Here is a 23,528-nt window from a genome sequence, read left to right on the forward strand (position 1 = left end):
ATTTATCATTCTTTTGATTGACATAAATGCTTTTCTCCCACATATAAACAATATGTTCAGTAGCAAAAGGTTCCTGCTGTTTATTCAGTGCTGTTCTTGCATATATTTATACATATTTACAAAAAAAGCAAGGCTGAAGGCATGCATCCTTTCATTTCACATGAAAAATCTGATCTTTATTGAGTGAGAGTGCTTATTTCATGATCTTGGCCAAGCTCAATGAAGATTTGCCTCCTGTTGGTATCAGATTATGTCTCATTACAGAATGTGTTATTCAGGAGATAGATATCACTCATGTTCATCATCCCAGAGGCTTATGTCAGTGTTTTTAAAATCTTTTTTAAAAAGTTCAGATTCCACACAATTTACCCGTGAGGATATTAAAAAAGTATTTAGTTTTTGTACATACTAACAAGATAAATACTTCTTGTGACCCCTAAGGAAGTAGTGCATGGACTTCTCTCTGTTACCTGTGGGTAACATATTTATATCCACTGCTTTGGTTAGAATAACTGAAGAGATAACAGAAATGAATAACAGATGAAATATAAAAACTTCAGCTTGTTTGAATAATTTATGTTTAGGAAAGTTAAACTCCTTCCCATTTCTAGAATTAATGTTCCTCTCAAGTCAACACAGTTTTCATGTGCTTTTCATCTGCACAGGCAGACATAAGAGAAGAATATAGTTTCATGTATCAAATAATTTTCTACAAGCGATGGTGAGCCATATAATTACAAACACAGTAACAGCAAACAGCCCACTGTATCATGCCAATTAATTACCAGAAGCAGACTTAACACTGCATACTGTGGGAAAATAGCATTTGCATTTATTTCCCTTAAAACAAAAGATGAAGTCTTCCTAGTGAAATATTAGTAGTAGCTCTGCTTTTAATTTTACTTGAAATTCACTCCTGTGCATGCCACCATGCATTTCACAAAATGTTGGTGGGCAACAAAGAGGCAGTTGCTTTCAAACCTACAATACGAAAAGGCTGAGAATCAAATTCTGTTCTTTCCATAGGGAAGGCCTCACCCAGCTTACATTTTATTTTTTTAAAACTGTAAGAATTATATTCTTCCTTGCAGCTGTTGGGTGATTCAGTGGTGGGTTTTTAAAATATGAACTTTTGATAAGCTAATTAATGAGTAGCAGTAGCAGCTGAAGGATCTGGAAAATCCTCACAAGAGAATGATGGAAATTGGAGATGCTCTGATCTTCTCTTGCCCAAGGCTTTGAGAGGTAGTTTATGCTTCTGCTAGCAGAGTTCCATATACCAGGTACCATATTAGTTCTATAATAGAAAATTACTGTAGTACCAAGAGCAAGTTTAAATTTCTGCAAGTCAGAAAGAAATTTCTTTGCTCCTTGGAGGAGTTCTCAAGGTCCATTCAGTTTTTAAGGCTATTTATCATTGTTGTTTGGTGTGATAACAGTTGTAGCTGTTCCTACTCTCCCTTTCTGCTGTCACTTGCTCTGCATCTGGGTGCAAGTTTTAGGGAATGGAGACATGGCTACTGCCACTTTGAGATTTTCCAGCATTAAGAGCAAAAGCACAGTCTTCTGCAGGAGGATGTTTCCTCTCTATCTCTCTCTTTGCTCCTCCAGTTTTGCTGTTGATTAGCCTTTCTAAGACATTCATAATAGCTTTTTTGTCCTTGTAGTAGCTTTGGAAGAGTTTCATAGGTGCCAGTATCCTAAAATACTGTAGCAGTATCAGTCTGCACTTACATGAGGCCAGAAGAAAGAGTTCAACCTGTTGAGAAGCACATTTTCCATTCACACTTTTGAGGTGCAAAAAAGTGCACAACACACTTCATTATACTATCTCTGTGAAACAAAGACCTACAACTACACGTAGCAGCAGTTTTCTGTACGATGGAAGTACATCCTGTATTTCTCCTTTAAACCCTAGAAAGGTTATTTTCACTGTTTAATCAATATGAGCATAATATCTGGACTTTAAATTGTTTCTTAACCTGTTGACATACTCACTGGAAGTGCCAAATAAACCAACTGGTTGAAACAGAAAAATTGTGAGTTTTCAGAGCTGATTATTTTTTTCCTGCTTATTTGGATAACCTAAATAAACATTTTTATTTTCTGGCTCCTGAATTCCTTTAACATGTATAAAAAGTCTATTTGCTAGAAAAATTGCACTATTGATTTGGTCAGTATAGGCAGGGCTTCTTCTGTAGCTTTGGGGAATCTTTAGGATGTAGCATATACATCAACCCACCCGGAGCAGTTTTGACTGCTAAAGCAGCATCTATCTCTCAGCATCCATAATATAGTTGGTTCATGCTGACAGGAAGGAGATGCCTTTTTTTGCTACTTTTGGTCAGGTTCTCTACATTTTATGACATTAAGAAAAGGTAGGTTTTCTCAGTTTGAAACATCCACGCAATTGATGCCATGAGCAGCCTATTAAATTAAGTCTTCTTGAAAGTGGGCACCTATAACTCCCCACCCACATTTTTCAGCTTTGTCAAGAAACAGGAATATCTTGTTTCTGGTTCTACTAGTAAATTTTTAACCTTAGAAAATAAACTATTTGGAAAATTGTGGGAGTGCAATTCAAAGCTGTCTCTGCACCCTGAAGGATTTACATCATAGGTGTAATCCATTTATATTTTGGGAACTGGAGAGCCCTGAATCCATAAAAGCACTGAGATAACAGGCTTTCCCCGTCACAGGAAAATGAGTTGTGGCTCTACCCTTGGCCATGCCCCCTCAATTTTATCTCAGCCCAGGTTTCCAGGGGAAGCTCCAAGAACATTGTCGCTTGTTGCCTTTGACAGGGCAGTTTCCTAGCGGAGGCTTTCAGTATTTCCACCCATGAGAAGAAATGGGATACAGCCCTTATTAGCTGTATATGTAACAAGAATTCCTAGAGGTGTAAATGTTTGCATTACCAGCAGAACCTGTAACAGCTAGCAGGTTCAACTATGCAAAAGACTCATTGTAAAGCTGAATATTGATCAGCAGTATTTCAGAGTAGACAAGGCTTCAGGATGTCCTAATTGGACCCTCCAGTACCTGAAGTGATCTTGTAAGAAAAATGGAGAGAAGCTTTTTACAATAGCATGTAGTGATAGAACAAGGCTTCACACTGAAAGAGAGCAGGTTTAGGTTAGATATTAAGAAGAAATTCTTTCCTGTGAAGGTGGTGAGGCACTGGAACAGGTTTCTGAGGAATGTTATGCCATCCACAGCAGTGTTCAAGGCCAGGTTGGAGGAAGCTGTGAGAAATCTGGTCTAGTGAAGGTATCCCTGCCCACATGAAGGGGTTGGAATCAGCTGGTCTTTCAGGTCCCTTCCAGCCTAAAGCATTCTATGGTTCTGATTCTGTCAAAACCTGTATAAAGGAAAAGAGAAAACAGCAGTCCCCCTGTACAAGCATAACAGCTTGTTATAAATGCAAAGGCAATTTTGGGATAAAATCAAAGAAAAATTTATTAATAAACAATAATAAGTAGAAACAGCGATAAAAACCCACAATAAAAAGAACAGCGCAGCGCTGGGTGGACAGGGGTCTACACCGGAGGTATAGGTTTCCCAAATCCACGTCTGAGCATCCTCAGGATTGGGGTTTTATAGGATTTTTAAGTCCTCAGGCCAAAATTCCAGGCAAGTTCCATTCACCAAGTGTCCTTGATTGTCCAGTGAATGGATTTCCTGCCCTAGAATGATGATATTATTTTTGTGTCCGGCCAGAGTCTCCTCTCATGCAAAGGAGACTCTGTGTGTTGCAAAGTTAAGTTTTTCATGACAGGGTGGTGGAATCCGGGTTGGTGCCGATGAATATCTTGGCCGGGTTTCCTCCTTTGTTTTCCCTGATTGCTTCTTCGACACAGAGATGTTTGAGTCTGGCGAAGCTTTTCTTTTGGAACTTGTCTTTTTCGATTGATCAGTTTCTCTACTCACTGGAATCCGCAGGGCGTTGCTTGGATCCGGAGGTAGATAATTTCCCGAGCCAGTGTCATTGTTTTCCTGATGGTCCGTGTCCTGTGTGTTTGTTTGGGTTGATGGGCCGGTTTTGGTTAGTTATCTTGGGCGTTGCTGGTAATCAGCAACCCCTCGGCAGAAAGCCTCATCCCACTTGGGGGGAGAGGCTTTTCCATGCTTTATATTTTGTTTTGTTTCTACAAAACATATCTTTCTTATATACTCCGAATTTTTAATACAACCATAATTTATTACAGTCCCCCACCTAATAATTTATCACATTTAAAAATTCGTTATTTTACACTCTTTTTAAAGAAAAGTATCCTTTTCTTATTCTTTTTCCATCATCATTTTCTTTGTCTAATTATCAATTTTGGTGGTCAGCATATGTTCGTTTTCAAATTTTTCTAAGGCCCTTAATGCCTTATTACTCTCTTTCTCTTCTTCTAAAACCAGTAATTTAGAAAGAAGGGCACTTTTATCTTGTGATTTTTCTGGATCTATTGGGAGGGCGGCAATTTGCATTCCTTGCACTACAGATTGTATTAGCCTAATCAGGCAAGGAATTAAACAAGGTAAAAAGATGATTCCGGCTATTGAACATCCTATAAAGAACACTAGCTTTTTCCACCAAGCCCCTTGACCGAAAATTTGGTCCCACCAAGAGGCTTGTAGAATAGAATTCCATTTTTGAACGGGCACATGTGCCACTTTCTTGATTTCTGCAGCTAGTCCCTTTATAGTTTCGCCATAATCATCTATTTCCATGCAACACTCCGATTCATTGAATCTCCCGCACACCCCTCCCTCCTCAGCTAGCAAGTAATCGAGGGCTAGTCTGTTCTGGTAAACAAAGGCCCTCATTTGAGAATGTTGCCTTGCTAGGAGTTCCAGGGCTTCTGAGGTGTGATTGGAAACTACCTCCATTACCGCTTGCAGTCGAATGAGCCGATTCAGAAGATAAATGGGGGTTCTATAACCCCAACTGCCATCATTCGCCCAGGTGGCCGGACCATAGTATTGTATGATTCTCTCGGCCGGCCATTCTTCCTCGTTCCATTTCTGGCTCCCTCCTGCTATCGGTAATATCTTTTTTAGATCCCTCTTTTGTCGAGCTAAAGTTTCAAAGAGGGGAGCCCCTAGGGATTTACTCTCATCTTTTGGTAGGGTGAAGAAAAACGGCCGAATTAGTCCCAGTGTGCATGACCCTTTCCACTTCCGAGGTAATTCACTGTATGCCTTTTTCCCGCATATCCAGTAAATTCCATCGGGAGCTTCCCAGTTTTTATTAGTTTTTGCCGGATCCTCCCAATAATCCCTCAGGCCTATGAAAACATGGAAGGGATTGGCCCCCGGTTTCTTGTTCCAACACAATCCAATAGTTTCTACCCATTCACAATTGTTTTCCCGATAGGAGATCCAATATCCTTCGGGCGATTCCGGGTGCCAGATTTTTGTTTTCTTTTCTGAGTTTACCGTGAGTGTATTCACACACGGAGTGTATCCTACCAAATCGGTAAACTCTTTTCCCTCCCGGCTAATGCAAAACGTTCCAATTATTCGGTCATCTATGACCCATCCCTCTGGCCTCCGTGTAGTTTTAGAGAATTTTAATTCTGTCCCTTTTAATATTTGTTCCGGGGTCAATCCCTCTCCTTTCCATGGCCACCTCTCTGCTGATTTTAAACCACCGCATATCCAGCAGTTGGATATACCTAATTCAGTGGCTATTTCCTGCATTAAGTCAACAAACAAGTTTTGGTTAGGGCTGGGTAATTTCCAATTATCGTATTGTTTCTCCAATAATTCATATTGTTCGCTGAGAGAGTTTAACCTCTCTTGCTCCAGCCTTTTCTTTTTATTTTCCATTTCTTTCCGTTTTAAATCTATAGCTATTTGTTTTATTTTACTTTCTGGATCCAATCCCTTTTCATCCTTTGAAAAGCAAAACACTGGGTCGAATTGAAGACACGAGTTCTCATCGTCTGACTTCAATAATTCCAAAATTATAGGTTCATTATTGAATGTCAGCCTTGTCTCGTGTTTTACATTTTTCCCTTCCCAGTACAGCTTTCCCCCCATCATGCACGGTTTTAAGCTTGCTTCATTGTAGCAGGTAGGGTTAACTCGGTGGTATGCCAAAAACGTCGAATGCTTCTTTCCCCCAATCCAGACAGTCTTATTACACTGTCCACAGACCTCGATTGGGGGAATTCCCTTTATTTCTCTTTTGTTTCGGAAGTGGGTCTCAGCAGCCCCTATTCCTTCCAAGTTCCGAATAGGTTTTTCCTCGATACTTACTCTCGAGTTTGAGCACCAGATTTTCCTTTCTGATTTACATAATTCAAACTGAGTGCCGTTTAACCAACAAATACCTGCCCGTAGTTCCGAAGGGCACTTGGTCATGAGCTCGCTTTCTGGGGCAGTCTGACACTGCTCACACTTCCCCTGGGGAGCCTCCCCTAGGGGGGCCTCGGCCTCTATTTTCTTGATCGAGTACATGACTAGGCTCAGGGACATCAGGATTCCCCACAATTGCATCCCTCTGCCATTCCCTCCGCCCGTACAAAAGTATACGGCGGGGATAACCATCTTCCCGGCAGCAAGGACTGTCTTCAGGGGCCCTTGATGTCCTGATGGCAAACCTCCGCTTGAAGGTTGCCCACCGAGAGGCTTTAACTGGTTCAAATCTACAAGGTACTTTTACGGTCCTTCGGCACCCAATTTCCAAGGGGTCTGCTTTGCAATCAAGCTGACCCCTTAATCCTTTTTGGTAAAACAGGAACCACTCCGGAGAGTCAAGTTCCAAAAGGCCCGCTCGAGTCGCAAGTATCAGGAATCGATTGGTCTGGTCTAGCTCTTTTTCGTAGCACCTAGTGCACAATCCCCTTGGTTTATAACCCCTTATGCAATGAGTTACCCAAATCTGCTTACAATAAGCGCACTTAAAATGTATAAACGGGAAACAATAACAATCGCGGATATTACAACTTATCTTCTCGCTATTGTTCATTTGTTGTGCTTTCGGAGCTTGATTTTCAAATCTCCTGGCGGGGTGGTGATCTTCCACTCGGGGGCTTGGCAATCCGGAACCTTCTTGGCCCGAGAAAAGTGTGTCCACCCTTTCTCGGCCGTTCGTACAGCAGTGTCCGTGGTCAGGAGAACGAGGAAGGGACCTTCCCAATGCGGACTGAGGGGAAGTTCCCTCCACACTTTAATCAATACTTTGTCGCCCGGCTGGATTTTGTGAACTGGAAATCCCAATGTTGTGCTCTGAGGAATCAATCCCTTTTTCCGGAGTTCCTGTAGATTTTTATTTATAGAAATGAGATAAGGTTGTAATTGCACATCCTCTATTTGAGGGTGTGCCACCGGCATCCCATGCCTATATGGCATTCCATATAGCATTTCAAAAGGGGATAAACCGGTTTCAGAATGAGGCATGGTCCGGATGTTTAATAAAGCTAAAGGAAGACATCGGATCCAAGTCATTTTTGTTTCGATTATTAATTTGGATAATTGTGACTTTAGGGTTTGATTCATCCTCTCCACTTGTCCCGAGCTTTGAGGGTGCCAGGGGGTGTGATATTGCCATCTGATTCCCAATGCCTCTGACAGTTGTTTGATGATTTTGGAAGTGAAGTGAGTCCCTTGATCAGAATCGATATGGTCTACTATCCCATATCTAGGAATTATTTCCTCTAGTAGAATTTTAGATACGGTTTGGGCCGTAGCCTTTGCTCTGGGAAATGCCTCGACCCAATGTGTCAGTTTATCCACTATCACTAATAAATATCTATTTCTCCCAATCTTTGGTAGTTCCGTGAAATCTACCTGGATTCTCTCGAATGGCCTATACGAAAGTGGCCGGCCACCCCAATTTGTTTGTTTTGAATTGGCACGATTTACTTTCTGGCATATCACGCACCCCTGTACCTCTTGCTTGGCAAGTTCAAAAATTCCTTTACATCCGAAAAATTTTGAAAATTGTTCAGCCAGTGCCCGGGTTCCCCAGTGGGTTTGTTCATGCAATCTCCTGAGTATTCCTCTCGCTATACTTTTTGGAACCAGCTCCCTCCCGTCTGGCAACCACCATTTATTTTCTTTAAAATATCCACCTACCTTCTGGAAATCTTCTTGCTCCTTCTCTGAAGGAAGCACGGACACTTCTGGGGTTTCTTTGGGACTGATCTCGGGAATACTTACCGCCAGTAACGCAGCTCGTTTCGCCTCTTTGTCCGCTAGATTGTTTCCCCTGGTGTGAAACCGCCACCCAGTTTGGTGTCCTTTTACATGGACTACTGATATCTCCTGGGGCTCCCTGATAGCTTCTAAGATTTGTTTAATTATTTCTCCATGTATTAATCTTTTTCCCTTGGTGTTTATTAAACCTCTTTCTTCCCATATTTTTCCAAAAGTATGCACTACCCCAAATGCATACTTCGAATCGGTGAAAATAGTTCCCCTTTTTCCCTTCAGGCCTTTGAGGGCTCTTAAGAGTGCAAACAGTTCACAGGCTTGAGCCGACCAACATGCTTGCAAAGGACCTGATTCTATGATTTGTTCGGTCTTACCATTTATGATGGCATAACCTGACTTTCTTTTTCCTTCTACCATTTTTGATGAACCATCAATAAACCATTTTTCTCCCCCCTCTAACTCTTGATCTTCCAGATCTGGTCTTACCTTAGTTTGCAATTCCACTGCTTCAATGCAATTATGCAACAGCTCACCTGTTGGTTCCCCAAACAAAAACTGCGCCGGGTTTTGGACAGTAGTTGTCCTCAACTCGAGGCCCGGCGAACTAATTAGCATGGCTTCATATTTCAGAAGCCTCGAATCAGTTAGCCATTTCTCGGCTTTTTGTTGTAAGATAGTTCTTACATCGTGTGGGGTGTAGACTGTCAAAGAGGCTCCAAAAGTTATCTTTTTTGCTTCCCCGACTAACAGAGCTACTGCAACAATTGCTTGCAAGCAAGTGGGCCACCCTCGACTGACTGGATCTAGGATTTTTGATAAAAATCCTATGGGCTTCTTCTTTTCTGCCCACTCCTGGGTCAGAACTCCTTGGGCTGTTTGTCCACTTACATCAACAAATAGCTGGAATTCTTTATTTGTGTCTGGCAAGGTTAGAACAGGAGCAGTTATAAGTGCAGTTTTCAATTCCTGAAACTTGCTTTCATCCTGTGTGGTCCATTTTACTCTATCTGTGTTTAATCTCTCATACAAAAATTTTACTTTTTCACTGTATCCTTCAATCCACTGTCTGCAATATCCCAGGAGCCCTAAAAATTGCCTGATTTGTCTTTTCGTTTTTGGGGCTGGGAGCACCAGAATCCCGGCCACTCTGTCAGGATCTAGCATCTTTTTCCCCTGAGAAATCCAATGTCCCAGATATTTTACCTCGGGCTCCGTGAACTGCAGTTTGGATTTTGATACTTTCAACCCCTTTTTCCCCAGAAAATTCAATAATGAAATTGTACTTTTTCTGACTTTTTCCTCCATGGTTCCAGCAATTAATAAATCATCTACATATTGTAAGAGCTTTGTCCCTTCTTCTGGAATGAATTCAGTAAGTAATTGTTCCAATGCCTGTCCAAATAAATTGGGTGATTCCACAAACCCCTGTGGGAGGACCGTCCACCTTAACTGTTGATTTCTGTTTGTGTCCGGATCCTCTCATTGAAAGGCAAAGAAGTTTCTACTCCCTTCATCCAAAGGACAAGTCCAAAATGCGTCTTTTAAATCAATTACACTGTACCATACATCCTCGGGTGAGAGTCTGTTAAGTAAAGTATAAGGATTTGCCACTACCGGAAACCTGGTTCGGGTTCTAGCATTTACTGCCCTGAGATCCTGCACCAGTCGGAAGCTCCCATCCGCTTTCTTCACTGCCAGGATGGGGGTGTTATGTTGAGACATGCAGGGTTCGAGGGTACCTCCTCTAAGGAGGTCATCAATTACTAGTTTCAGACCCCTTTTCCCTTCTATCGGGATGGGATATTGTTTTACCCTTATCGGGTCCTCTGGGTTTTCTATTTCAATTTTGATGGGGGTAATATCTAATTTCCCCACCTCCCCTTTTGAATGCCACACTTTGGGATCGATTTCCCTTTCATCTTTTGGAGTCAAATGGAATATCTTTATTACTAATTCAGAATTCTTTACGACAATGTTTATACCCAATGAGACAATCATATCTCTTCCTAACAAATTGTAATCGGCTTCTTCTACTAATAACAAATTTCCTAGGCATATTTTATTTTCAGACTCTATTTCCACATTTTTAATTACAGAAACTTTGAAGGGATCTCCCTTCGCACCGATTACCACTACCTTTTCCTTACTTACCACGCATCCCCGTGGTAATTTTTGCAGGGTGCTTCTCTCAGCTCCCGTGTCAACCAAAAATTCTATTTCCTCGCGATGGGGACCTACTTTTAATTTTATCAAGGGCTCTTTAGCTGTTATCATCCCCATCTGAAAGAGCCCAAGACTTCCCTAATCTTCTTGAAATACCTTTTCATCTTTTATTTTCTGGTGGCAATTCCTTTGTATGTGTCCTACTTTCTTACAGTAAAAACATTCTGGGGGATCTCTCCGCGGGGCGGAGCCATTCTTCTGTGGCTCCTGCGGCTTTTTCGGCGCTGTTTTAAACTTGCCGTGTGTCTGTTCTTGTTTCTGAGCTTCTTTTACTGCGGCCACCAGTATTTTGGCCTGAAGTTTCTGTTTCTCGTCTTCTCTCCTCATGTAAATCTTTTGAGCTTCCCTCAGAAGCTCTTGGAGACCTTTCTCCTGCCACCCTTCAATCTTTTCCAATTTCTTTCTAATATCCTCCCATGATTTCGCCACGAACTGTGTTTTAAGTAACACTTCTCCTACCGGAGAACTAGGGTCCGTCCCAGAATAGATCTGCAGACTTCGCCGTAATCTTTCCAACCACTCGGTGGGGGATTCCTCTTTCCCCTGACATTCCCCAAACACCTTACTAATATTTTGGCCCCGGGGAACCGCTTCCCTTATTCCTTGCACAATTATATTCCTTAAATCATTCATGCTCCTTCTACCATCCTCTGTTTGGGCGTTCCAACTCGGGCTTACGCTCGGCCACTTTTGAGTGCCTGGCGTCCCCTGAGGGTTTCGCCGCTCCCACTCCCTGATACCAGCTTGTTTAATCATTTCTCTTTCCTCTTGACTAAACAGAGATCTCAAGATAGCCATGAGATCTTCATAGGTATAAATGCTACTGCCTAAAAATTCATCCAACCTTTCTGCCACTCCAAACGGATCATCCAACAATCTTCCCATCTCTTTCTTAAATGCCCGCACATCCCCTGAATTTAGGGGTACATTCACAAATCCAATCACTCCTGGAGCAGTAGGCACTTCCCTGAGAGGGAACATTCTGTGCCTACTCTCATTCTCTTCCCATTCCTCACTCATCTGTCTAGACTTAAACCGAGTCCTGCTTGCGGGGGGGGAATAGGGGTTTTTGAGAGTTTGTTCCTTTATTGCTGATGAAAAATCAGTTGCCGCTAGGTTATTATGAAGGATCCCCCTTTCCAAAGTTGGGGGATCTGGCTGGGGCAACGGGACGGGCAATGGGGGATACGGAGATCCCCTATTTTGCGCTACCATGGTTTCTTGGGAAACCGCGGCGGTCGCGGTTCCCACAGGAGGAGCCAGGGGAGGGGCCACCGGAACCACTGCTGGCGCCGGTTCCCCTGTTCGCGATGTGTGTGCTTCACTTGGTTGTGCCAGCTGGCTCGTGGGAGCTGATGGCACCACTTGGTCCACCACGGGAGACCCTGCCGGCCCGTGGTATGGAGGAGGTAAATGATCCAGGGGCTCCCAGGTTTCTGTTTTTGTTTCATCTTTTAGTTTGATCGGAAATAGTCCTACTCTGGCCTTTAGCCAGAGTCGGGCATATTCCGGTTCCTCGGAGTCCGAGGGAACCTTGCTCTCTACATACGAGAGTAACTCATTGCACGTCCACTTTTCAAATGTTCCTAATATTGGCCAAGTGAGATGGGGCCTCAGTTTCTGTCCACCCCAAACCTCGGCACAATAGTAGATCATTTTTGCCTTGGACTTCTTTTTCCTTTCAGGGCAATTTTCCCACTCTTTTAACAACCAACCCAAAGGACTTTCTGGTGGGATGTCTAACAATTCCTTCGTTTCTATGGAAGGGTTTCTCGTGTCTACTGGCTTTTGCGTTTTACTCTTTTTCTGTCCCATGGTGAAGGAAAAAAACAAAAGTCTTACCTAGTATTCTGCGTTGTGTTTGTAGTTTGAGAGTCAAAAAGTCTGCTAATACTCACCTTCTCGGATTGCTGTTCCGGGGTTTTTCTTAGCGCTTTGATCTCTCCTCCGGACCTCTCCTGGGTCCTGATTGCTAGAAGAGTTTACTCTTTCCCGAGCTCTACTGGACGTCCTCTTCCTCTTCCAGCCCTTCGTGATCAGTCCCCCAGAGCACCCCTTTGGCCCCAGGCTTTACAAACGTGTAGAGAGAGTCCTCTCACCCCGACTCGCTTCCTCCGTGGCCGGCCAATTCCCTCGCGGGAGGATGGAACCGCGGCTTTGGAGTCCGCTCTCGCTCCGTGATCAGATCACGTCTCACACACGCTTGCCCAATCACTCCGCTCAACCTTGCAGTACTTACAGCAATTTTCCTGCGAGGATGTCTTCGTGCACAACTGACTTTTTATGAGCTACCAAGCCGCGGCTTCTTTTCCCGAGCTCTTCCTGGATCCGTATTTCTCTTTTATTGTGGTTTTTACCTCAGCCTAAATTTGGTTCGGGTGTCGGAGTGAACTGCGGAGGTTCTCGGCTTCCCAGGCCGCTGAAATCAGCGGGGGTACCCCCCTGGATAGCGAGGTTCTCCTACAGTTTTTCCGATCCGAGTCACGGCACCAATCTGTTATAAATGCAAAGGCAATTTTGGGATAAAATCAAAGAAAAATTTATTAATAAACAATAATAAGTAGAAACAGCGATAAAAACCCACAATAAAAAGAACAGCGCAGCGCTGGGTGGACAGGGGTCTACACCGGAGGTATAGGTTTCCCAAATCCACGTCTGAGCATCCTCAGGATTGGGGTTTTATAGGATTTTTAAGTCCTCAGGCCAAAATTCCAGGCAAGTTCCATTCACCAAGTGTCCTTGATTGTCCAGTGAATGGATTTCCTGCCCTAGAATGATGATATTATTTTTGTGTCCGGCCAGAGTCTCCTCTCATGCAAAGGAGACTCTGTGTGTTGCAAAGTTAAGTTTTTCATGACAGGGTGGTGGAATCCGGGTTGGTGCCGATGAATATCTTGGCCGGGTTTCCTCCTTTGTTTTCCCTGATTGCTTCTTCGACACAGAGATGTTTGAGTCTGGCGAAGCTTTTCTTTTGGAACTTGTCTTTTTCGATTGATCAGTTTCTGTACTCACTGGAATCCGCAGGGCGTTGCTTGGATCCGGAGGTAGATAATTTCCCGAGCCAGTGTCATTGTTTTCCTGATGGTCCGTGTCCTGTGTGTTTGTTTGGGTTGATGGGCCGGTTTTGGTTAGTTATCTTGGGCGTTGCTGGTAATCAGCAACCCCTCGGCAGAAAGCCTCATCCCACTTGGGGGGAGAGGCTTTTCCATGCTTTATATTTTGTTTTGTTTCTACAAAACATATCTTTCTTATATACTCCGAATTTTTAATACAACCATAATTTATTACAAGCTCAATCCAGTACTTCATCCCAGTACATGAAGTTACATTAAAATACACTGTATGTCACTGAATTTTTTTAGTGGTGAAATACCATTTCTGTAGCCATGTTTCCCTTATTAATATTTGTTTAAAACTGTTTTGAAGTTTGCTGTTTTCTTTCAGTTTGGCAGCTCCCAGATAACATTATAAGTATGCATTTATCTTTACAATTCACTTAAAAATTCAAACCATGCCACATATTGCTTTCAAGTATGTAATCTGAAGGTATTTTCTTAACTGGAAAAAACAAAATCTAGAAGCACTTATCCTGATGTAGAATATTAAACAGCTTGTGTACATAATGAGCAGGTAAAGATAATAAAAGATAACTTGAAAATTGGTACTAAAAGTGATACATATTTTGAGTTACTTTAATTTTTGTAAAACCATGTTGAATCTTCTCTTTCTTTTTTTTTTTTTTTTGTTAAACTGACCTTCAGACCATGTTTATTTTACCAAGAAAAAATGAATATTATATGAATGCATACACTTTTCATAAAAAAATTAAGTAAAGAGCCATCATGGACTTAGCTATTCATGTAGTGCAGCTGAGTAGAATATGTTTTGAATTGTAAAAAAAGCCATCAAGAGTTAGTTACCTCTTGGTTACCTAAATCGTGGGAGGTAAGACTTAGAGAAACACCTATTACTCTTTGGGAAAATGATTAATATTTTTCCATTAGAACCAATGTATTTTGACACTTGTCAGTGACAGCCATGATTTTGTAATGGTGAAAGTCAGGACTTTGAGCTGGTGTCTGTTGCAGTGACTGACACGTTAACAATCCCCTTGAAACATAAAATGCAATAAATAGTACACAGAACTTCCAAGGAAATATTTAACAAAAATTTCATCCAAACCGATGAAAGTTTTCTCTAGAATTCTCCAATACATGGTGCGATTTGAGAAAAAAATACTTGCCAGAGAAGCTGCTTGTATTTGAGGTTTCTGATGACTGCTGCTACGGACTTGTTCAAACTTTCTCTAGCTGTTACTCCCTTGCTTAATCCATGATCTGTATCTCCTTTTAGAATCGGTGGAGCTATGCCAACAGTCTTCTCCTATTTTTCGGAAGTGCTTGCTCGGGAGAAACGAGGTGAACACCTGAGCTGGCTCTGTATGTTTTGGATGATTGGTGGCATCTACGCTTCTGCAATGGCTTGGGCAATAATTCCTCATTATGGTAAGAAAAGCCATAGAAGAAAGAAAAATCTCATTGTGATTTGGAGGTCTTCTATGAAATGAAAGTATGAAAGTAAAGATCTTGAAATACAGCTTAATGAAGAGTCATCATGTCTGTTCTTCAACTACTGACCTAACTGATAAAAATAAATTAATTCATTTTGGAGTATATAGTGGGAATAGATTGTACATCAAATAAGAAATAATTTATTACAAGATGCAAAATTTCACCAATATCCATATTTAGTCTGATTCTTTAAAACACTGAAAACCTGTACACATGACAATTTAATTGGTGTTATTGTTAAATCAGGAGAAAATAGATGATGTGGAGATTTGCATCAGAGAAATTTTAAATTGCTGGAATGTCAGATTAGCAGTCCTTTTAACACAGTGATAGATTAAATGAATTAAACATTCTTGAGAAGCAGAGTAAGAGCTTTTCTTGATGTTTGCAGTGATGAAATTTGAAATTAGTCTGAGAATAAATCTGTGCTGAATGTTTCTTAGTAGATACTTCTAGTGGTGTAAAAACAGATAGTTGTAACCCAGTACATTTAAATCTTGTAAGGATGTATGAAGGCAATGGCTGAAGTTATAATCATATGAAATATAAGCTACTTTGTCAAAGAACTCTTTAATTGCCCTGACATAGTTAAATGTAATATGGAGGTACAGATTCAATCCTTTGTCTCCCGGGCTTGCCTTTTAGAAGAGTTAAGTGCTCACAGGTCTCCAGGGTTGCTGAGACTGCTCAGGGGTTCTTAAAAATCAGCTTCTCAAGCAGTTCTCTCTGGCAGGTCTCAAGTGAAGTAAAGCAGCACTGTGAGTAAGCTGGCATCCAAAACAGCTTTCTTTAGCCAAGCAATGAGGTTTATCAAAGCTATATTGTGAAGGTTTGCCCAAAGTGATGGGAACATTTAGCAAGTGATAATGTCCATAAATAAATTATAATAATGCAGACTAATCAAATACCTAGACTGTTACATTAAAATTAATTTTAGGGTTCAGTACACTTAACCTGAATCTATATCTTCAACCTTGCCTTTCGACTTTGAATTGCTGGAAACAAACAGAGGAATTTGTGCTGACAAGGCACAATATGGATTTTTTTTTCCCCCCAAGTAATAAATTGCTCTGGATGCCAAGTACTTTTCTGCTTTCCCATGGACTTTTATTTTTTTATCTTCCAGTGAAAAATGCAAACTTTACGACAGACTGATTTACATAGGTTGTCTAATTTCTTGTAGATTTTATAAATAACTTTATACCCTTTACTGAGGTGCTTTTAGAACATCACATGGCAGTACATTTTAATACCATACACTTATACTAAAGCAGTGTCACTACAGGGAAAATATTTCTTCTTTCTTTAGCAGAAAAAAAAAAAGGAGTGCTGCACTGATTTTTTGCTGTTGTTCTTATTTGTCTTGTTGCTTTTTCCACCTGCAAAAATATTTGTTAAATAACATAAGACAAAATAAAGTAAAAAACAATTTCAAAACATAGTATGCTCCAGTGCTAGACATAAAAATCACTACCTGCAGTTTATTAAGGTAAGCAATAAGAAGTCTAAGGAAAGGACATTCCATTTCAGAATTGAAGATTTCTTGCCTGGTGTAATGTGTCTCTCTGGTTGTAAGTGGGAATGTATTAATATGTTCTCTATTCCAGCAGAGTTTTCTATTGCATCAGCAAACAACTGGTGTTTTTTTCTGTGACTAAATGTCAGAATTACAAATTATAAGGTAGTCACTAGTCACAAATTATAAAGTTCTTTACAGTAACACAGAACTTAAAAATACAGACATAGAGGTGTCCAAATAATGCACTCACTCTTGACTTGCAAAGCACTGCCTTTAAAATATTAACAATAACTTTTAATTTAAAAATATTTAATTATGTCTCCTACTTGAAATTTTTGTATTCATTTCCTGGTCTAAAAAACATATTCATTTTTATTCTCTCTTAAGGTTTTTGGTTATAACTTTTCTCCTGTCAATACAATTACATGACAAACTGGGACTTAATTTAAAAAGGATAGAAGTTAAGTTTTAAATACAGTTGTTGTATAGTACTAACATGAACTGCCAAATATATTTACAGAATCTTCATTCACTGGATGTTGCCAAGAGCACAAGAAACTAAAGCTTAGAACCATGCTAAATTCACTAGACCTACCAATGGAGACCTGTTAACTGTTCTTAATTCTTCTTTCCATAATTAGATAAGACTTTTTGTTGGCGCAGGAGTCTGAGTCCATAATGGCTTCCATCTGAGTGCAAATGTGTGGAGAATGGACCAATCTATTTTTCTTTAGATTAAGAAGTGGCTTGCAAAGTGGTCTGAAAAGTATTCCTCAGTTTGTAGCAGAAGATTGTTGCAGTAAAGCAGTTAAATTCATCTGAAGAAATTTGCTCTACTGACAGTGAAAATGATCCTTTTATCACCCTTTTGCATGATGGCTTGAGAACAGTTTTTGTTGTATTTTCCCTGTCACGTTTTCTCCATTTTTGTGTCGCCCAACTGAAGATAAAAAAGATAAACTTATCTTCAAAACTGTAATGAAATCCCCTTCTGCATGAAAGCATGATGAACTGTGTTGTAATAAAACAGGCAAGGCAGCAGAGCAGCATGCAGCACCTGTGCAGATGAGGAGATAGTTACTGGCTCACTGTGCAGCCCACAGCATGTAAAGCATCAGGCAGTGCTAATGGAGGAATTAACCTCTCAGCCTGCTGCAGATTTAACTGAGAACATGATGGACTAAAACTGTGGAGCAGCAATAAAAAAAGAAGACCTTTTAACTCCCTTATTCCCTCTGGGTTTTTGTTGGGCTAAAGGGTTTCTCAGTGTCACATGGTAGCAGTGGTACTGGGTTAAAAATTCCCATGCTAGTGTTACATACTATCTGTGGGTTAGAGGCTTAGGGCACAGCAAGTACTAGTGCTTGATGGGCAATAAAAGCAGAAGGATCTTAGGAGGCATCCATCTTTCAGCACTTCTTGTGAGCAGATCTGGACCCTTTTGCATGGTAGGGCTGTTAAGTGTGGATTTACAGAGACTGAGCTGATATTTCTGTCAAGGGAAGGTAGTACAGGTAATGAGAAAGATTTTATAATGGTCTGTTAGTTAAGCATCTGAATGAAACTGCCATGAAAGTAGTGAAACCTCAGGCACTGAAATTCCTGTTGCAGGGGCTGTGTTTGATTCTGGTTTGAAGCAAGTTGATGCACCAGATGCCCCTCAAGGTGCCCTCACCCCTGTTCTGTTAAACAGATACTGTTCCTTCACACTGTGTTGGGGCAGACCAGAAAACTACAAATGAAGAAAAAAACATTAACATTTTTTTAAAAAATAGAAAAAGAAGGAACACTGAATATTCCCAACACATACAAGAAAATGCCTGTCTATCAAATTATTCTGGCTGGTAGCTCCGAATGGAATCAGAAGGCTTCTTGAACAAATAACCCTGCACTGCTAGAAAACGAAATTTATAGGTTGATCCTTCTTTAATTTTTAAAATTCTGGACTCTCAATTTAAAAATCTCCAACCACTTAATATTGTTTTCCCTTCCTATTGTTTTCCTCAAACATGTCTCTAAAAATCCTCCTTTTCCTGGTAGTTCAGAACAAATTCATGCCATAGCAACAGCTTTTTGGAAAAAAGTTGGACCCAAGGCACTATTTTCTAGTATAGAAATAGATTTTAGTTTTTGCAGAAGATATATGAATTTTATCAGTTGTCCAGTACAAAGAGAAATGCCAAAGAAGATAACCTGGGGAAGAGAACCATAGGGGTTTTTCCAGTTGTAAAAAAAAGAAATCTGCAGACTTTGAAATTAATATATTTTTCTTTTTTTCAAACCTGGAGGAAATGTGAACCAAAATTTAAAACCATGAATAAATTTTCAAATTTGCCTCATACAATTTCCTTTCTGATATATCTTCTGTCTTCAGAATCAGCCTTAACAAGTGAAAAATGTAATTTAAAATTTAAAATACTTAGGGATTTGCTAAGGTTGAACCTGCATTTGCTATGAGACTGTCATACTGTATAAATTGAAGAGATCAGACATAAAGGCATCTAATACATAACACAATACCTGTTGATCTGTTTCACATTCCTCTAAGAGATAAAGTGATTGATTCTCAATGTTCTCTGCTTCCCCCCTGCAAATACTTAATGCGTTAAGATTAATGCAATGCATTAATCAGGTATTTTGCAGACGAAGCTCTATCTATACCTTTTTTCAATCTGAGTTAATTGAAGTGTGTAAAGGCAGTTTCAATGTTAACTTATCAACTTCTACTTGTGAGTTGTTCCTCATTTGAAATAATCCTATTAAATTAAATTACACTGAATGTGTACTTTAAAAAAAAATCTTCATCTTGAGGAACAATAATGACAGAATACAGCAGAATTTAGAAGAGCTGCTTATGCAAATCCAGCTAGGAGAGCAAAACAAGCCACTTTATTAGGTTTTTTATTTTCTGTGCTGTAATGCAGAGTTTGATATGGTCATTTCAATGTTTATATTTGTAAGCCCTAGAAGTTTAAGTAGCTTTTAGCACATCTACTTAATGAGTACTAAAGATGCTCATTAGTGAGCTTCAAATACAACCTTTTCTTTGGTACTTTAGGTTGAGAGTGAAAGAGAAAATATGTTTGCGGAAAGTTTGAATAAAAATCTAGCAAATTTTTCTGTGAGCAAGGAAGATATGGGGCTCTGTTTGCTAGGGGTTTCTGTCAATCACCTTCTGATCCTGGAAAATTCTATTCTGCCCTCTCTTTACCTATGTTGCTTACACGGTACCACGGCAGTCCTTTCAGTTTGTCATTGCTTTTTCTCTGTCCCTTTCTGCTACAGACTCTATAGTTCCCCTTTCTTTCCCCCAGAAGGCTGCTAAAAGAAACACCCAGATATCCACACTCTCACCATGCACCCTGGTGCAACACAGCCCTGCTCTGGCCTATCTGCTCTCAGGTAGAAGGCAAATCGTTTAGGCCTGGGTAAGACCAGTGCCAAAGCCAATGGATTGGATGAGACCACTGATCTCCAGCCTTTTCCCTCATCTTCCAATGGACTCTCTCGTCTCTGCTTGGGCAGCATATTTCACAAGGCTTTGGAGAATTTGACTATCTTTGGGAGTATTACTTCCTGTGACATTTGATTGAAGTAGATTAATGGCTTCAAAGAATGCTTGTGGAGGAACTGACACATAGGTGAACAGACTGTTGCCATAAACGTCATTGTTCAATACCGTAAACATAATTTTCCACAGAAACCATAGTAATAGTCAATCATTCTTATGACAATAAAATTGTCAACTTCCCGGCCTCACTCTTAATGAAAATTCAGTTTCACCCTATGAATTTGCCTTGAATATAATTGAAGGAAAATTACAACCAGGCTAAAAAAGGTGCCTTAGAAACCTGTCCAGACTGACCAGCAGTATCAGGCATTAACCTTGCTTTTCACTTTTAGAAACAAGGGAGATGTTAATCTGATTAGATTTCTTTGTTAATATTTTTAATGTTAAATCACAAAAAAACCTACATTTGGTAATTGTTCTACTACATATGAAAAATTAAAGTAATTATGCATATACAAAAATACATTAATTTCCTCTGGAACATAATACGACAGTGTAAATTTATTAACCATACTTCCATATTATTTCTATGGCTTGTAAAGCTATCTGCTTTGAAGGACTTAGTGGTTGTCCTTTTAGTAACAGTTTCTTTTCACTTTAATAATATATTCTGTCTAGGGATTGCATACACAATTGGAATATAATTTTTCAATTTGCAGTCCAGTTGCCTTTAAAATAAAATTAACAAAATCAATTGCAAATGGCATTGGATTTTTTTTCAGGAAGTTTGGTTGTACTTTTTCTCAAAGGAAAATGTTTTATGTTACTTTTGAAAATTATGCCTACTTTAGTGAAAGTAATTCCATTGTGATCTATTAAAAAATCCATGCTTACCAGAGTATCTGAATACAGCATCTGACTATATTCTTTCTGCTCATACTTGTATGAGAGGAACCTGCACAAAAATACGGCAAGACCTGATATACCTCCCTTACAGTGTTTGTGCACTTAGTATTCCCAAGACAGCTCTGTTTTTACACCTTACAAAGATATCAGCAGAAAACAGTACAAATTGAGCAGTGGTAAGCATTAAGATTTCATAGTGAGGGCTCTAGGCTGAGGTTTCCATTCCCAATTTCCTCAGCTTCAGTGCTGGGCAAGGTGAAGAAATTCTGCTTTCCACCACTCACTCTTCCTCCCTTGCTGTTAGAGTCGGTATTGTTTTCTTTTTTGTACTGGGGCAATTTGACTTCAGGTATTGAAAGTTTTGGTCTCCCTCTTAGCTCTTTCATGAAAGTTGCACTGCCATATAATGAAAAAGTAAGAAATTGCAGATAAAGGAATCAAGGTAAGGCTTTTGTACTGTTTTATTTTCCCACAGAAACATTATTTAATTCCGTCTGATAAAAATATTTGATTTCTTTGTGATTCTAGACTCTCAAGGAAGTAATGAGGCTGTATAAAAGAAAGAACGTAAAATAATTATCTGTTTTCTTAATGTATTGTATTTTCATTGTTTCCTTTGATAATTGCATTTCAAACACTGTGACTGTTCATAGATAAAATCCACCACCCCACTGCCACTATGACAGACTGAGAATGGTTAGTACTTGATTTAAGTGTACAAAAAATATTTTGTTGAAAGTTTGACCAAGGCTTGAATTCAAGACTTGTGATCAATGGTTCACAGTATGTACAGAAAGGCCAGAAATGTGACCAGGCTTGCTCAACTGACTGCTGTTAGATTAGAAGATAATTTCTAGAATGCATATGGGCTCTAATAAGTTAATCACATAAACTACTTGCATAGTCTACCTTCTCTCTCAAAGTGATAGGATATTGCTCCTTCTCATTTAAAATTATTTTTAAGAAGAGAAAACAAGAGGCAAGTGAAATAGCAAAAAAAGGAAATAAGACTTAAATCACAGCACTGAACTACTCATTGAAAATCAGATTTTTCTTGCAACACCTTTCAAACTAATGAATATAATAGAGTTAATTTTTGGAAGAATTTCTTGAATTGCACAGATATTCTGTTGTTACGGTGCAGCAGCACACAAAAGGTAAAATGTGTATCTCTGGTAAAAGACATGTCTTCTTGGTATTCTTCAAATATTGTTCCAGCATTTCAATTAATGTTTTGTTTCTACATTAAGCTAGATAAGGAGGCCCCATTTTCTTTTCATAAGCTACAGTGTTCCATTGTGCCTTTTACTGATTGTCCTTTTTGATTAATTGCCTCTCTTTCCTTCTTTTCCATGAACCCATTATTTAAATATCCTTAGTCCAGATGCACATAAATCACTGTGAGTCCTGGAGCAGGACAAGAACACTTACTTTTTCAATTAGTTTCCACATCTAACTGCTGCTTTTCGTAGTGTCTGCAACAACTCATCACATCGAATAGCACCTTTTGTGATCTCAGGGCCGTGGATAGACAGTGGAGGGCACCACAAAAAAACACATAGATATCATTGTATCTATTTTGTGTATGGGTGGGACAACAGTATGAGGGGATTTTACTGCAGACAAGTGTTTCCTTATAGACTTTGTTCATAATGGCTACTGCACAGGACAATTTTACATTTTCTTCTTATACAGGTGGATTCTGTCTGCTCTCAATGATTTACTGTACTCTTTAGCACTGTCCAAACAGATGCCTCAAAATTAATACAAAGCTATTTTTCAGTTCTTAAACAAAGTAGTGGAAAACTACTAAGCACACATAGGAGAATGGAGGTAAAAAACCTTCCAAAAATTTAAAGTTACATACAAATGAAGTTCATACAAAGTTTGAAGCACATTTCAGTGACATTTGGTTGGACAGTCTTTGTGCCAACATTGGCCATGTTATTTTGAAGCCCTGACAGCAGCATCTCTTAACATGCTGTCTCCCCCACTTCTGACATTAATTGCATCTGTTTGAACCATCATCTCTGGAAAAACTTGACATAACCTTTTCTTAGACTGACAAGCCTCTAAGTTGTGATGTTGTCAATGTTGTGGCTAGCGGATTTTACTCTTTGTTTTGCAGATTGTGAAGTGCCCTCATTGAACAGCTGCACAGAGCCAGACCCAAGCCAGGACTCTGTAGAAATGCATGAGTACATAAATCTCTGGGGCCACTGACTCAGTCAGCCAGTCAGATCAATTATGTGCCACAGGCCTTGTAATGAGATTTTTCAGCTACATATTAACCCTTGGTGGCCTATTCTTATGTATTTATTTATTTATATCAGAGTACTTAAAACATCATCTTTACAGTTTTAAGTCTCATTGTAAACTTAATGTAGTTATTGAATAGATCTTGTTCATATCGGAAAAATATATTTCAAATTTTATGTTCACTTTTATCTGATTGTCAAACTAAAAAAGTTCAGCTACTGCTGGTTTTTGATAGCAGAGTTTTCACAAAATGCTTCTAGACCATATATATATACATACACACACACAAAATTAAGATAAATGGATCTTTCTTCCATAGGTAGCCTTAGTTAGTTATGCAGTATTCTACAAATACATTTGAAAAATGTCTGGTAGTCATTAAATTCGG

General features: G+C 39.7%; 1 protein-coding gene across 1 annotated transcript in view; it reads left to right on the plus strand.

Annotated features, from left to right (window-relative positions):
* SV2C (synaptic vesicle glycoprotein 2C) overlaps positions 1–23,528 on the plus strand; it is a 90,491-nt gene that overhangs the window by 36,196 nt on the left and 30,767 nt on the right. The window contains exon 3 of the mRNA XM_058828100.1: positions 14,728–14,879. Coding sequence (XP_058684083.1) covers positions 14,728–14,879 — 152 coding nt within the window. The remainder of the gene's footprint in view (positions 1–14,727; positions 14,880–23,528) is intronic.

This window comes from Poecile atricapillus, chromosome Z, assembly GCF_030490865.1.
Source record: "Poecile atricapillus isolate bPoeAtr1 chromosome Z, bPoeAtr1.hap1, whole genome shotgun sequence".
In the NCBI taxonomy this organism is placed as follows: domain Eukaryota; kingdom Metazoa; phylum Chordata; class Aves; order Passeriformes; family Paridae; genus Poecile; species Poecile atricapillus.